Here is a 14,966-nt window from a genome sequence, read left to right on the forward strand (position 1 = left end):
ACCCCCTGATGGGCCTGCTAGCTGGAGTTTAAAGCACCAACTAACTTAAGCTAGAGACTTTTGTGTGTGGACAGGAGTCAGGGTAAGGGCCACACTCAAATTATACCTCCAGCTAACAGTGAAGGTGAGCCCTAAGACTATGTCTACACTTCCATGGTAAGTCAACCTAAGCTACGCAACTTCAGCTATGTTATTCACATAGCCGGAGTCGACGTAGCTGAGGTCGACTTACCGCCGGGTCCACACTACGCTGGGTCGACGGGAGATACTCTCCCGTCGACTTACCTTACTCTTCTTGTTTGGGGTAAAGTACTAGGGTTGACTGGAGAGCAATCTAGGGTCAATTTGGTGGGTCTTCACTAGACCTACTAGGGGGAGGGATAGCTCAGTGGTTTGAGCATTGGCCTGCTAAACCGAGGGTTATGAGTTCAATCCTGGAGGGGGCCACTTAGGGATCTGGGGCAAAATCAGTACTTGGTCCTGCTAGTGAAAGCAGGGGGTTAGACTCAATGACCTTTCAAGGTCCCTTCCAGTTCTGGGAGATAGGATATCTCCCTTCTTTCTTTCATCAACCCTGGTGCATTGATCTGGGGGGTAGTGTAGACATAGCCTAAGAGTTAGCAAGATGGTTATTGTGCAAGGTTCTTTCCAAATGCAGAGAAAAACAGTCATTGCTCTAAAGAGCAGACAACCTTAGGCTAGGTCTACACTACAGAGTTTTGTCAACAAAAGTTGTGCCACCTTAATGAAATTGCTTTATTTAAACTGCTGTTGCCTGTCCACACTATGCTCCTTGTGTCAGCAGAGCACATCCACACTAGCAGCTCTTGCATCGACACAGAGAGCAGTGCATTGTGGTAGCTATCCCACTGTGCAACTGGCCGCAGGGTGCTTTGGGAAGGGGTGCAATGCCTCATGGGGCAGGTACAGCATCACATGATGCAGGTTTCTCAATCCCATCTTCCACGGGCATCCTACTAGATTGCCAGCTGCTTTTCAACTGAAGGGTGGGGGGCAAGAGTGTGTGACAGGGAGTGTGTGTGTGTGTGTGTGGTGGTGGTGAGACAAAGACTAGGGTGTGTTGGGGGAAGAGTTGTTGTATGTGAGAGAGACAGTGTGTGTGTTGGGGAAGAGTGAGTGTGTCGGCAGCATGCTGTCTCTTTAAGTTCAGACAGAGGCCAGAAGCAACCAGTTCTGAGACAGGGGGGACCCCCCCCATCAGCCATTGTCTCTCTCCCTGGCTCTCCACAGAACAGGAGTCCTTCCGCCCCCACAGCAGCAGCCGCTGCGTTCCTATTGCCCAGGGGGAGCAGGATTTCAGGTGAATGATTTGCTGTTTTGAGACCACATGCTCTGCTGTCAGAATTTCCTAGAGCTTTGAAAGGGGAGGGGCGCATGCTTGCATAGCTGTATGCAGTGCAGCCAAGTTCAAAGCAGGGAGCAGAGCAGTCACGGTGGACATTGTGGGATACTGGGGGAGGCCAGTTATGGCAACATAGCGAAATGGCAGCGTCTACACTGACACTTTGTCGCTTTAACTTTGCCGCAAAAAGCTCTATGCCTCCCGTCAAGGTGGTTTTATTTTGTCGGCAAAACAATAGAGTTTTGGTGACAAAAGTAGCATTATAGTGTGTACACCTCCACTGTTTTGTCAGCAAAAGTTGCCTTTTGCCGACAAAACAGTGTATTGTAGGCCAGGCTTTAGGCTAGCTCTATACTAGAAACACTACAGCAGCACACCTGCGGCTGTGCCGCTGTAGTGTAGACACTCACCACAGCAATAGAAGGGTTTCTTCTGTCACTGTGGTAAATCCATCTCCATGAGAGGTGGTACCTAGTTTGATGGAAGAATTCTTCTATTGCCCTATGACAGGTTTCAGAGTAGCAGCCGTGTTAGTCTGTATCCGCAAAAAGAACAGGAGTACTTGTGGCACCTTAGAGACTAACAAATTTATTAGAGCATAAGCTTTCGTGGGCTACAACCCACTTCTTTGGATGCATATAGAGTGAAACATATATTGAGGAGATATATATACACACACATACAGAGAGCATGAACAGGTGGGAGTTGTCTTACCAACTCTGAGAGGCCAATTAAGTAAGAGAAAAAAAACTTTTGAAGTGATAATCAAGATGGCTCAGTACAGACAGTTTGATAAGAAGCAAGTGTGAAAATACTTACAAGGGGAGATAGATTCAATGTTTGTAATGGCTCAGCCATTCCCAGTCTTTATTTAATCCTGTGTTGATTGTGTCTAGTTTGCATATCAATTCCAGCTCAGCAGTCTCTCGTTGGAGTCTGTTCTTGAAGTTTTTCTGTTTTAAGATAGCCACCCGCAGGTCTGTCATTGAATGGCCAGACAGGTTAAAGTGTTCTCCCACTGTTTTTTGAGTATTATGATTCCTGATGTCAGATTTGTGTCCATTAATTCTTTTGTGTAGAGACTGTCCGGTTTGGCCAATGTACATGCCCTAGTGGTATCTCCACTGCACCAGAGTTTGGTTTGACTTAATTACATTATACAGGGCATGACCTTTCTCTGTGCTGAGCAATGTAGTTAAGCTGGCCTCACTTTCTAGTGTAGACCGGCTGTAAGTCTCTGATCCTGCATTTGGATTTGTGTAGAGAGACCCTTTCACTTGACTTCAATGGGGTTCTGTACAGACACCAGTGTCTATGCATGTAGATCCAGGCCTAAAAATGGGTAGTAGTGTGGAATTGGATGCCTTTCAGGGGTTTGATTTTTCTTCATATATTGGGATAGTTTGTAACTTTTGAGCACTAGTACCTGCAAGAACTTTCAAGTTCTAGCTGCAGGTGACAATTTCTAACTGCTGTGTGGCTAGGGTTTTTTATGATGTTTATTAATCTTAAGACTTTGCACATTTGGAGTAGGGACAATATTTATATTTTTGTTTAGCTGTTATCTGGAGAATGTAGCTAATTCTAATGGTTGCAGTACAACTGTTCTACACCAAAGCTACATATTTAAGCCCAGATCCTGAAAAGATCCATGTAAGCAAACCTCTGTGAGGTCAGTTCTACACAGTCCAAAAAAAAGTCTAATCCCAAACCCTGAAGCTAACTGAAAGACTCCTATTGACTTTAACCAGCTTTCAATCAATGGCAAAGATTCACATGTATGGCTGGATCCCTTTACAGGCCTAAGGATTGAAGCTGTAAGATCTTCAGGCCAGGGACCCTGTTTTCCTGATTTTATTTTAAACAGTTCCACGAACACCATTGGTGCATAGCAAATAAGGAGAATGTTTTTTTACACTCATATTAATGAAAACATCCAAGTGCAACTGCGGCACATGAATGCAAAAGGAATCTTACAACACTGCTAACGAGCCACTGCTACATTGTTCTTCCGATAAACCCATTTAAGGCCGGGCCATTGTCCTCCTGCGTTTGCAGGCAGCTAGAACAAAGAGGAGCCTCCCATTTTCTGGGCATTGGTTAATGAAGGAAGCCTTTTGTTTTCCTTCCTCATTTAACTATGACCAGGAGTCCGGACCTTTGGAAGACAGGCGGTTCGGCTGCAGCACAGAAAGTGGGCTGCCCAATCAATGCAATATTAATCTGTATAATAACTTCGCAAGCCGGCTGCCGACACTCGCAAGGGCCCGCAGGTTGATAACGTTGCACCGCCCAAAAAACCTTCCCGCTGCGTTTCCGGGCTGCAGTTACAACCCGAACTGCAGGGCGAGCGGTGACGCCCCGGGGCCAGGCGCAGCGCCGCGGGTTGCCACGCATGAGCTGGGGCACGCGTGGCTCCGCAGGATCGGGCCCCCCCTTGGCACCCTCGGCGCTGTGCCACGTCGCGGCTGCTTGGTGGCCTCTAGATGGTGCTCTGGGCAGCGCCTGCTCCTTGGGAGCTAGTGGCGGGGCCGGAGCGGGGCTGCCTCCTCCCCCTCTGAGCTCAGTTCCTGCTGCCCTGCGTCTCTCGGGGCTGCTGGGCTCGCCTGGGTGCCGAGCTCGCCGCCAGCATGTCTTCCAACGCTAGCCTGAGCAGCATGCAGCGGCTGGTGGAGCAGCTGAAGCTGGAGGCGGGGGTGGAGAGGATCAAGGTGAGAGCCCCAGGCAGGGCGCTGCTGGCCCGCAAAGGGGGGGAGGGCTGGGCTCTGGTGGCCCGCTGCGAAATCGGAGGGCAGTGGCAAGTAAAGTGGGCGAGCAGTGTGGCTCTGATTGGGGTCAATGGGGGTTGAGTCCCCTTTTCGGAGGGGGGCAGCGCGAGGGTAAAGGCACTTGGCTGGGGGTCCAGCCACCACTCTACTAGCTCCGACCACCCAGTCTAGGGTGACCAGATGTCCCCACATTAGCAGCTTTGTCTTATATAAGAAACTGTACCCTCCCTCCCCCCAGAAAAAAAAGTGTCCCGATTTTTCACACTTGCTATCTGGTCACCCTATGCCAATCTCAGACAGCAGCAGCCCATGCACCCAGAGGCGAGGAAAGGGCTTTGACTACTAAATCTGCAGAGATGGGGGTGGGCTGGGGAGAGCCACTGATGGAAGCAGCTGTGGGGGATCGGAACCCAGGGATGCGGTTGGTCTAGGCCGATGGGTCTAGGTTCCGTTCTGTAACAGGCTTGTCTGCTTTGGGCAGCACAAACTAAGCAGCTGCTCTGTTCAGCTGACCTGGGCATGTGGGGGAGAGAGATCAGTGCTCCCCAGCCTTGCTGCACTGCAAGGATCAGTAGGTTGGGACAGGGCTGGAGTTTTGTGACCAGGCTTTCATTACCTGGCTGGGTCAAAAAAGGGTCTTCTTACAGCGATTGTAGGTTCTACAAGGCTGTCGGGGGGCTGGCTGCTTCTGGGCACAACTTGGTACCCAGGTGAGTGGGCTCATCTGGGCTGGGGGCCTTCTGAGCTGGGATCCAGGGAAATACCTTCAGCTGTGGTGGCTTCTGTTTATGTTAGGAGGAGAATGTAGCAAACAGCTGGCATGGAAGTCTCATCAAACCAATGGCTGAGTAGCGCCCCAGGTCTGTGGTTTGCAAGGGGAAAAAGCGATCAGTTGATTGCGTTTTTTAACATTGGCTTATTTTCTGTTGTTCTATAGGGTTTGGTGTTAAATAAAATGAGCTGCCCCTTCCCGAACCAGCTCAATAGGACAGAAGTAGGCAAGGACTTGGCCCAGCCCCAGGCTGGTGGGAAGAGCAAACATGGAGAAGGCTATGGGGAGGAGAGGTGCTTCAGCAGTCTGTGCCGGCTGATGGGGCAGGGAGGGGGTTAACTGTCTTCAGTTTGAGGTATTTTGACAAAGGACTGGGAGAGAGAGTGACTGAATGATGTACTTTGGGGGACAGGTTCTGAGCCTTGGATGCAGCATGTGGGGTGCCTGCCAATCCAACTCATCAGTGTGGCAGGAGAGCATTTCCCAGGAAAAAAGGCGATAATGAATAATATAGCAGAACCTCATTAATTCTTTTTGCTGATCCACAAACATGATAATCTAGACCCCCAAACCTGCTGATCTCACCCACTTCCAATTAGACTTGAATAGAGAGGCTGTAATGAGGCCTGCCAATTCCTAGATGTGTGTATGTTTGTTTTTATCATTATTTCTTTTCTAAAATCCTGCCAACAAAAAGCCTCGTTTTATAGCTGGTGATCCATGTTTAGAATTCCATGTTCCACAGTTGCTTTGATAAAGGAACTCTTTCTAGCTATGTGCAAAGTCCAACCCTGTTTCATGCTGTAAAACAATGAAAGTAAAATTAATTTGCATTCAGTATTTTCCTCCTCTCTCACCACCCCAAGTGTGCACACAGCCTTACTCTGCCCAGTTCATAAAACACAGGCTTATCTTGAAATCAGATTTGAATACAGCTTCAATACTTTAAACTGTGGCCGTTTAGCCAGCTATTTTATAACTAGAAAAATCTAGTCTCAGCTCTTTCTCAATTTGTGCTCATCTGCTTCGCAGTGAAAGTGGCAAGCGCGTAACTCCCTGACCTGTACAATTACATGGTGAAAGTAAGAGGGTATTTTAACATCAACTCACCATTCTCTCCAATACATTTACTAATAGAATCAAGAAGGCTCATCAGTAATTAAAACTAAACAATATTAGTTAAAATGACAAAGTACATTTAGGCCTGGTCTACACTGGGAGGAGTGGGGGATCGATCTAAGATACGCAACTTCAGCTACGAGAATAGCGTAGCTGAAGTCGACGTATCTTAGATTGAATTCAAATGACTGACTTCGCGTCCTCGCGGCGTGGGATCAATGGCCGTGGCTCCCCCGTCGACTTTGCTTCCGCCTCTCGCACTGCTGGAGTTCAGCAGTCGACGGGAGAGCGATCGGTGATCGATTTATCGTGTCTATACTACATGCGATAAATCGATCCCCGATAGATCGATCGCTACCCGCTGATCCGGCGGGTAGTGCAGACGTCCCCATAGACTGATTCAGTAACAGGGATTATAGTTTATCATTTGTTTGCTTGCATGTTCATTCATTACATTTGGGAATCTGCAATGAATAGCCTGGTCAATGGTACAAATGTGCACAGTTCTTCTGTATTGTAGCAGTGCGGTATTGTCTATTACAGTTGAGGGTGCCTAATCATTTCCATTCCAATGTTCTGTTTTCAACTCTCGATAACATTCACCTGTCAGGCAGAAATTTCCACTCTTGTTCTTTGTTGGAAGGTGTTTGGTTTGTTTTTTGGGCTCTCTGGTTTTATTTGTTGGACTTTAAAAAAAAAGTCAGATAAAAAAATGTCTCTTGGCAAGATAATTTGACCACAGAACAGTAAAATAGGCATAAAAAGAGGAAACACCAAGGAATAGAATATAATGATGAAACAACATGCAGGTGGATTTTAAAAGATGCTGAGGTGGATGCTGTGCGGGGGAAAAGAGAGCTCTCTTTTGGCTGTTCAGAGTATGTGATGAATTATCTGAGGGAAATCCACCCCCACGATTGCACGCTCTGGTAGGGTTTTTGCCCTTCTCTCCAGATGAGTGCCCAGGGAGCAAGACTTTCCCAGAGGAGGAGCCTGGTCTGAAAGTGATACCTACACACAGGGACATGCACAAGGGGGGCTGCTGGGCTGAGCGCAGTTACTGCCATATGCTGAAATATGATCGATTAAGGAGTGAGAGGGGAAAACGTACATTTGGCTTGCATGGAGAGCGCACAAGCAATGATGACAGATGGCCCTGCTACTGAACGGTACTAACCTGTGTCACATAGACTGCTACTGCACAGCTGCCGCACGCAAGGTGTGCACCTCCTTCTAATATAGTTATCAACAGCAGTAGGATACATATGGCTCCTTGCTCATCGGCTGGCTGCAAAGTTTGCCCGTGTCAGCAAAGCTAGGCAGAAGAGGGCTGCAGAGTGGTGCTGAGCAACGTACAACATGGCATATCCAGGACGCACTCTGCTAATTATTCCATAGCAGAGCACTGTGTATGTAGCCCTGCCCTTATCTTCTGCACTTTGGTATTGGCATAGGGCACTTAAATACACCAATTAGCTCTTCAGGTGCATGGTCACACAACAGGAAAGGGTCCAGTTTTCAGGCTCCTCAGTAGCGACTGGTGCTGCGGTCCAGAGAATGGCGTGGCTTGGAAATGATGAGGCCAGTCCCAGAAAGGGACCGAGAAAGAATAAGAAACCCTCCAGGCATTCCAGAAGGGGAGGCTCCACGGTCAGGGAGAATGGCAATCAGTCAGTCTACTTCTGCAGAGTCCCTTCTACCGTTGCCTCTTGGGTGAGGCTGCCTCAAGCATCTCTGAGGCTCTGAACACAGTGTGGTGGGATGAGATACTCAGAAAAATTAATATTGTAGGGGGGTGGTGGCTGGCAGTGAATAGAACAGACCCCAAAAAGGGAACTGAGTAAGAGGGCAGAGAAAAGCCATACCATGTGCTTGGGAATGCTGCTGGATCTGACAGTCTGAGAATGGCAGCAAGCTCACTAGGCCCTAGGGATGGATGGTCAGGGCCGTCCGTAGGCATATGCAGCATAGGTGGCTGTGTAGGGCACCTGTGGGGCTTAGTGTTCACCCTCCTGCCTGTTCTGACCCTTCCTGCAGGCACCCACCACAGTTGGCTGCTGAAGCCTGGTGAGTCTTCCTCTGGAGGGGATCTAGTACTTAAAAGTGAAAAAGCCTCCAGCCTGCCAGACCTATTAGCTCAACACTGAAACTGTTAAAGAGCCAATCATGAAGCCATTTAACAGGCATTTGCCAACTCCCAGGTATTCCTGTCAGTTTCTGAATTTCTTGACCAAAACAGTTGTGCATTACTGTAATAAAATTTGCTGTAAAAATACTTCATTAGTGTATAAATATAGAGATATACCTATCTCCTAGAACTGGAAGGGACCCTGAAAGGTCATCAAGTCCAGCCCCCTGCCTTCACTAGCAGGACCAAGTACTGATTTTGCCCCAGATCCCTAAGTGGCTCTCTCAAGGATTGAGCTCACAAACTCTGGGTTTAGCAGGCCAATGCTCAAACCACTGAGCTATCTGTCCCCCCAGTATGTTGCTGAAGATTATAAATTCACATCTCTAAAAAATCCTTGCATAGATTTTTAGATGCACAATCTGAGTATTCATCTTTAGCCTTAAATGTTTGGATCTTCAGACATATAGTTTTTTAAATAAATCCTTCAAAAAACCACCCTTATCTAAAATACACATGCGAGCCCGGGCTGACGTCGGGCATGGGGCACCAGTTTAATAATACTGAATAGGGACCCATAAATCCTAAGGACGGCCCTGTGGATGGTCCATTCATGGCAACGGGGACGTTGGGGTCACTGTCCCAATCCAGCAAGTAAACCCCTACAGTCCCCTCTTCTGGGAGTGCTGGGGCGCTGCACAGGAAGGGAGAGTTATATTTCCTGAGCTCAGAAAAAGGCCTGGTGTGTAGCTTCAGGTGAGGACGTCACACTTGGTGATTGGGGATTCCAGTTAGTGTTCTCCAATAGTGCCCTTTGGCTGACTAAAATCCTACCACGTTGGCAGACAGACACCCCATCCTTAAACGTTTCCTGGATCCACACTGCTGTCTGCATCCTCACTGTCTGATTCCTGAATCTCTCTCTGTCCAGCTCCAAAAGTTGCATATGCTAACCAGCTTGCTGTCTAAGAGAGGAGCATGGATGCCTCAGGCTCCTCAATACCTTCTGTCTCCTGAGCTTGCTTCAGACCTATCCGGCCACTCCTCTTCAGGTGCCTATATCTAGATTTAGGAGATTAACTTTAGGCACCCAATCTTGATAATTTTGACCTAAATTAAATTTTTTAAGGGAGGTTCGAATTTTAAGCTCTTCACTCTGCCCTGCTGCTATCCTATGTCTCGCCTGATTTGTCTTCTGTTATTTAGCGCGTAAGCTCTTTGGGATGGGAATGATGTTTTCCATGGTGGGAAGCGCTGTGTACATTGCTATGTGGCTATTTTGTAATAAAGTACACAAGAAAATTGAATTGCTCTGTGGCACAATGGAACCGAATTCCGTGGCACCAACACCTACATTCCACACGCTGCCGTGGCTGAGAATTGAAAATACTCATTGACGCGACGTCTGTCTTGTCAGAGCTTTGTGCGTTTGAATCTGCGTTATTTTAATCAGCACTTTTCGCTTTGGGAGCTGGCTTGGCTGCTTTCCTACTCTGTGATAATGGTTACTAAAAAGAGCAACTATTTACTAGATGCCAGGGAATGAACTGATTTCCCCTGTGTATATGAGTGTTTCTTTTTCCTTGTACAGGTCTCTCAGGCAGCTGCAGAACTTCAGCAGTATTGTATGCAGAACGCCTGCAAAGATGCCCTGCTAATAGGAGTTCCTGCTGGGAGCAATCCTTTCCGGGAGCCTAGGTCCTGTGCTTTACTCTGAAGTCAGGTAGGGTAGCGACAGAAGTCGTATATGCTATCTGCTGTAAACCCCAAGCCCTAGAAATGACAAGTTTCCATTGGGTTCTCTTCCTGTCTCTTACATACATGCCAACAATACCTCTTCTGTAGCAAAGTGCTTACTTTTTTTCTACTCTGGCCCTCCAAATGGATTCCTAGTCCCTCTGGGCACTAGAGTTAAAACATGTTTCTCCCTCTGGACGTCCCTCCTCTCTTCTTTCGCTTGTTGGCGGATACGGTGTCTGTAGCTATTTTTAAAATGAGTCTTCAGCAACAGCAGGATGTTGGGTGCGTAATCAGTTTGATACTCTGCACTTCAGATAAGACCCTTCTTCATTTTGGAGTCTAGGAAGGGTTTAGAGATCAAAGGCAACAGGCGTTGATGGCACACTTCCAAGTTAGCTTTTATCTTCTCCCGCTGTAACTGTAGATTGTTTCTACTCAGCCGTGCTCTCAATCCCCATTCCTCCATTGGCGGTGACCAGGGAAAAGGTAGCTACCTCCACTTGAGAGTAGGAAACTGTCCCTCCAGAGGAGCATGGCGTACTACTCAAAATGGCTAGTAAGGGACCCAGTTCCCCTTCCCCCAAAGTTGAGTCATCTCCCTACGCTTGGATCTCCAGATGGCCTTCACATTACATTCACAGTGGTTTAGGAATGAATATTGTGACGGGTTGGATCACAGAAACCCCCTTGGGAGCTGCCACCCGATGTGCAAAGACTACCTCTGCTCCTGTTTTCCCTGCCAGCTCAGGACTCCAGCACCCTGTCTTGCTGAGCCAGACACTCCCGTCTGCTCCAACACAGACCCAGGATCTGAATCACTTGCCCCAAAGCTGCAAGTTTACCTGAAAATAGCTCCCAGAAATGTGCTTGTCTTTAGCACTCAGATGCCCAACTCCCAATGGGGTCTAAACCCAGATAAATCCGTTTTACCCTGCATAAAGCTTATGCAGAGCAAACTCATAAATTGTTCGCCCTCTATAACACTGATAGAGAGATATGCACAGTTGTTTGCTCCCCCAGGTATTAATACATACTTTGAGTAAATTACTAAATAAAAAGTGATTTTATTAAATACAGACAGTAGGATTTAAGTGGTTCCAAGTAGTAACAGACAGAACAAAGTAAGTCACCAAGCAAAATAAAATAAAATGCGCAAATCTATGTCTAATCAAGCTAAATACAGATAATCTCACCCTCAGAGATGCTTCAGTAAGTTTTTCTCAGACTGGACACCTTCCAGGCCTGGGCACAATTCTTTCCCCTGGTACAGCTCTTGTTCCAGCTTAGGTGGTAGCTAGGGGATTCTTCATGATGGCTCCTCTCTCTCCTTTGTTCTGTTCCACCCCTTTATATATCTTTTGCATAAGGCGGGAACCCTTTGTCCCTCTGGGTTTCCACCCCCCGTCACTGGAAAAGCACCAGGTTAAAGATGGATTCCAGTTCAGGTGACATGATCACATGTCATTGCAAGACTTCATTGCCCACTTGCCAGCACACACACATACAGGAAGACTAACAGGTAAACACAACCATCTGCAGACAATGGTCCTGGTTAATGGGAGTCATCAAGATTCCAAACCATCATTAATGGCCCACACTTTACATAATTACAGTAGGCCCTCAGAGTTACATTTTATATTTCTAGTTTTAGATACAAGAGTGGTACATTTATACAAATCAGATGATCATACTCAGTAGATTATAAGCTTTGTAATGATACCTTACAAGAGACCTTTTGCATGAAGCATATCCCAGTTACGTTATATTCACTTATTACCATATTTTCTCTAAAACTATCCCAGTTACATTATATTGACTTATTATCAAGTTTTTATAAAACCATATAGACTGCACAACGTCACAAATATTGTCTGGGAAGTGATTTCAGGGGGTGCTTTCTTCCAGCAGATATGGCATTCATGCTGAGGTACTATTTTAGAAGATCAGTTATCTGGGGAAAGGAAGGAAATTTAGAGGAAGGATTGACTGTGCAGTAAACTTAAGCATACATGGTTGATTCTGTTGACCCAATAATAGATGATCCAGTTTCTAATTAACTTAAGCACGGCATTTAACATGTTCAATGCCATTTGCAGTCTCTCTTACAACGCATTTCAAACATACCGTTTTTCCTGTTACTTCACACCCTTTAACTCTCTTCAGCTCTTGATGATTGACCTGGAAGTGCATCAAATGGAACTGCATTCTTGATTAGTGTCTTTGTTAACTAATGCAGTCCCAAAAGAGACTGCAGGCAGCTTGAAAGAAACAAATGAGGCTGCAGCATTTGAACTGATTTAAATAACTCTCCACTTGTTACAACACTTTTCAACTTGCATGTTGTATTGCAGTTCACTTAGGCTGGGTCTACACTAGGCTTTTCCCCACCATTGTTACAGCTGGCGCAGCTCCATGAGAGACGGCAGCAACAGAGGGCCTAGTGTAGACTGGTAACCACTGTCATCGTTGACCTGCTCTGAGCAAGTCTAAACAATGTGGTTCACTCACCAGCAGGCACCTGAACGCTGTCTACACTAGTGTTCCCTGCATTGCCAGCACTGCTGGTAGTAACAGCTGGGAATATTAAGAAAAAAATCGAGTGTAGACAAATCATTAGGGTCCGGTTCTGCAAAGGCATTCTCACCTATGTGTTTATTCCCATCCGTAGTCATATGGACAGCCCTGGTACTTCAAGGGTGTGAGTAGTTCTTTGCAGGATCAAGCCCCTAGGTCTTGCCTAAAAATCTTACATAGCACAGGCAGCATGTTTAATGTAGGAGCAGCCAATCCTCATCATTCTTTAAAAGAGACAAATAAGGTAATAACTCCTGGTAGGGAGGGTAAATAAATTGCCACGACAGGAGGAATGATGAGAGTCCCATTTACTTGCGCTTTGTTAGAGGACACTGTCAACTTGAAATCTATTCCGTTTAATTGGTACTTTTGTCCCTCTGCCAAATTTGGTGGTTTTAAAAATCACATTTTCCTATTTTTTTTTTTTTAAATGTTTGTTTTCTCTTCTGGAGCTGTGTCAAAGTAAAAGCTCCTGCAGCCAATGGCTCCTCGGGCTGACATGGTTAAGGCACGTCCGTTTCATAGCCAGTGGTATACAAGGGAGTGGTGTGGTCAGCATCCTGTCTGACCATCTTTGGCTACGCTAACCCTATGGATCAGGTACAGTTTTGCAGGTGGGTGAACTGGAGGTGGCCTTTCAGTATGAGACTGAGCAAGACTCAAACCTGCAACCTTCACCATTCAGCCAACCCACCTCTGTGGAGCTGGGTGAAAAAGGGAAATTGACTGGGGGAACAGTGCAACTGATGGCTCAAAATGCTGTCAAATGCACGAACAGAAAAAATATTTTTTCTCTTTTCTCTGTTACAATAATCTTAGGTGTCCCGGCAAATGTGATATTTAGGATGACGGTGACTCTTCCATATTCTGTTCCTTTTATGAAGCTGCCATTCTAGTTGTGTATGTGTGTTTCTAGGACTTGACTCCATCTGAGTTAAGAAATAAAGTATCATATGGTTACATTGGCCTGTCAAGATGCAGGATTTTTCTCCTGTTTGAGGAATAAGAGCCGAGTAGATGATTTATTGCAAGCATTCCAGAAGTACATAAATGGGTATTGGGTTTTATGTTTTTCTTCTTTTGCTAATAGACCGATATTTCATAGCACTTTTGCTACTGCTTTATGAGGATAAAATGGTGGGGACAAATTTTACAGTATTCCAGGAAGCTAGCACCCATCAATGGCACGTTTAACCTAACCCACAGTGAAGAGGCTTCTGTGTTACAGCTTGTGAGAAGAATTTATTAAAGAAGAAAGGCGAAGACAGCCTTTAATAAAACTCTTTTTCCTTTTGTAGGGAACGTCGGTGGAGAGTTCTCTTCAAGCATGAAATGAATAACAGCTGCCTTTCCTTCTCAAGAAAACACTATCTCTGTGCCCTACTTTTCCTGTGGCCAAAACAATCTCCTAGATATTTATCAATCTGTTCTGGTGTATCAGTAGTTGACTAGATCTTTTGCTAATATGTGTAAAGTATTTTATATGAGAAAGCACTCTTAATAACTGAGTTAACATTGTTTCCATAGTTACTACACAAGGTTATTTAATGATGAGGTTGTTTACATTTTAGAAAGGAAAAATATTTTAATTTTACCAAATAACTTTTTTCCCCCTTAATAATTGTGATGCCTGGATTAAGGATTTTTGTACACACTTAAATTACTTCTTCCTCTCACCCACAGTTGGTATTTACATTTTCTAAACAGACACCCACTAAGTGCATGTTAAAATACACAAGAACCCAGTTTTAATAAGAGAACAGTGTTGCCAAATGGAAAGATTTTTTGTTTTGTTTTGTTTTTAAATTTTTAAGACTTGGGAGCTAACTCAGACTGCTTTGCAGCTGCCTTTAAATCAGTATGTGATGTCTTTTATAGAAATTGCCTGACAGTATGTAGCACAGACTTGATTCTTATGACACATTCACTACAGAATGTCCAACTTGTTTACTGTCTTTCTTATTTGTGCTTCTCAAGATATTGCTTTGTTGGAATTTTCTTAACATGTTTAAAATGTGATTAACAATATTCACAGAACACTAGAAAAACATGAATGCAAAATGAGTTCACACTCAGAATTATTAAGGCTTGAAATACACAACTCATTAAGCCTCTATGAGTGTATAATGTTGTTGGTTGTGTGCCTTTGGTTTTTTACAGAGCACTTTTACAAGACACTGCTTATTTTTTTTAATAGTTTTTCATTTTGTTTACTCTCCAGTGTTTGTATTAATCTTTTAGAAGCTTGGAAATAAAATTCCTTTCCCTACTGCCTTTGACCTTTGTTTTATTATAAGGAGGAGGAGACCTGTTTGTTCATAGGAGGATTTTCTGATTTAGACATGGGAAGGAAGGCTCATGAATTACATGGCATTTAGGGCTGCATAGGTTACTGCAGGAATCCAGAAAAGTTTGTCTCCTGTTAATAGAAAAGCAGTAGTTATAGATGTTTAACTTCTTTGTGTGAATAAGGGAAGGCATCATAACCCAACTTATAGGAAG

The 14,966-nt window shown here is 45.4% G+C and overlaps 1 protein-coding gene across 1 annotated transcript; it reads left to right on the top strand.

Moving 5' to 3' along the window:
• Nucleotides 1-3,893: 3,893 nt before the first annotated feature.
• On the top strand, nt 3,894-14,733 carry GNG10 (G protein subunit gamma 10). The gene is made up of 3 exons (XM_065406132.1): nt 3,894-4,074; nt 9,742-9,873; nt 13,763-14,733. Exons 1-2 carry the CDS (start codon nt 3,994-3,996, stop codon nt 9,865-9,867), a joined length of 207 nt encoding a protein of 68 aa, XP_065262204.1. The 5' UTR covers nt 3,894-3,993; the 3' UTR covers nt 9,868-9,873; nt 13,763-14,733.
• Nucleotides 14,734-14,966: the final 233 nt, after the last annotated feature.

The sequence above is a fragment of the Emys orbicularis genome, chromosome 6 (assembly GCF_028017835.1).
Source record: "Emys orbicularis isolate rEmyOrb1 chromosome 6, rEmyOrb1.hap1, whole genome shotgun sequence".
Taxonomy (NCBI): domain Eukaryota; kingdom Metazoa; phylum Chordata; order Testudines; family Emydidae; genus Emys; species Emys orbicularis.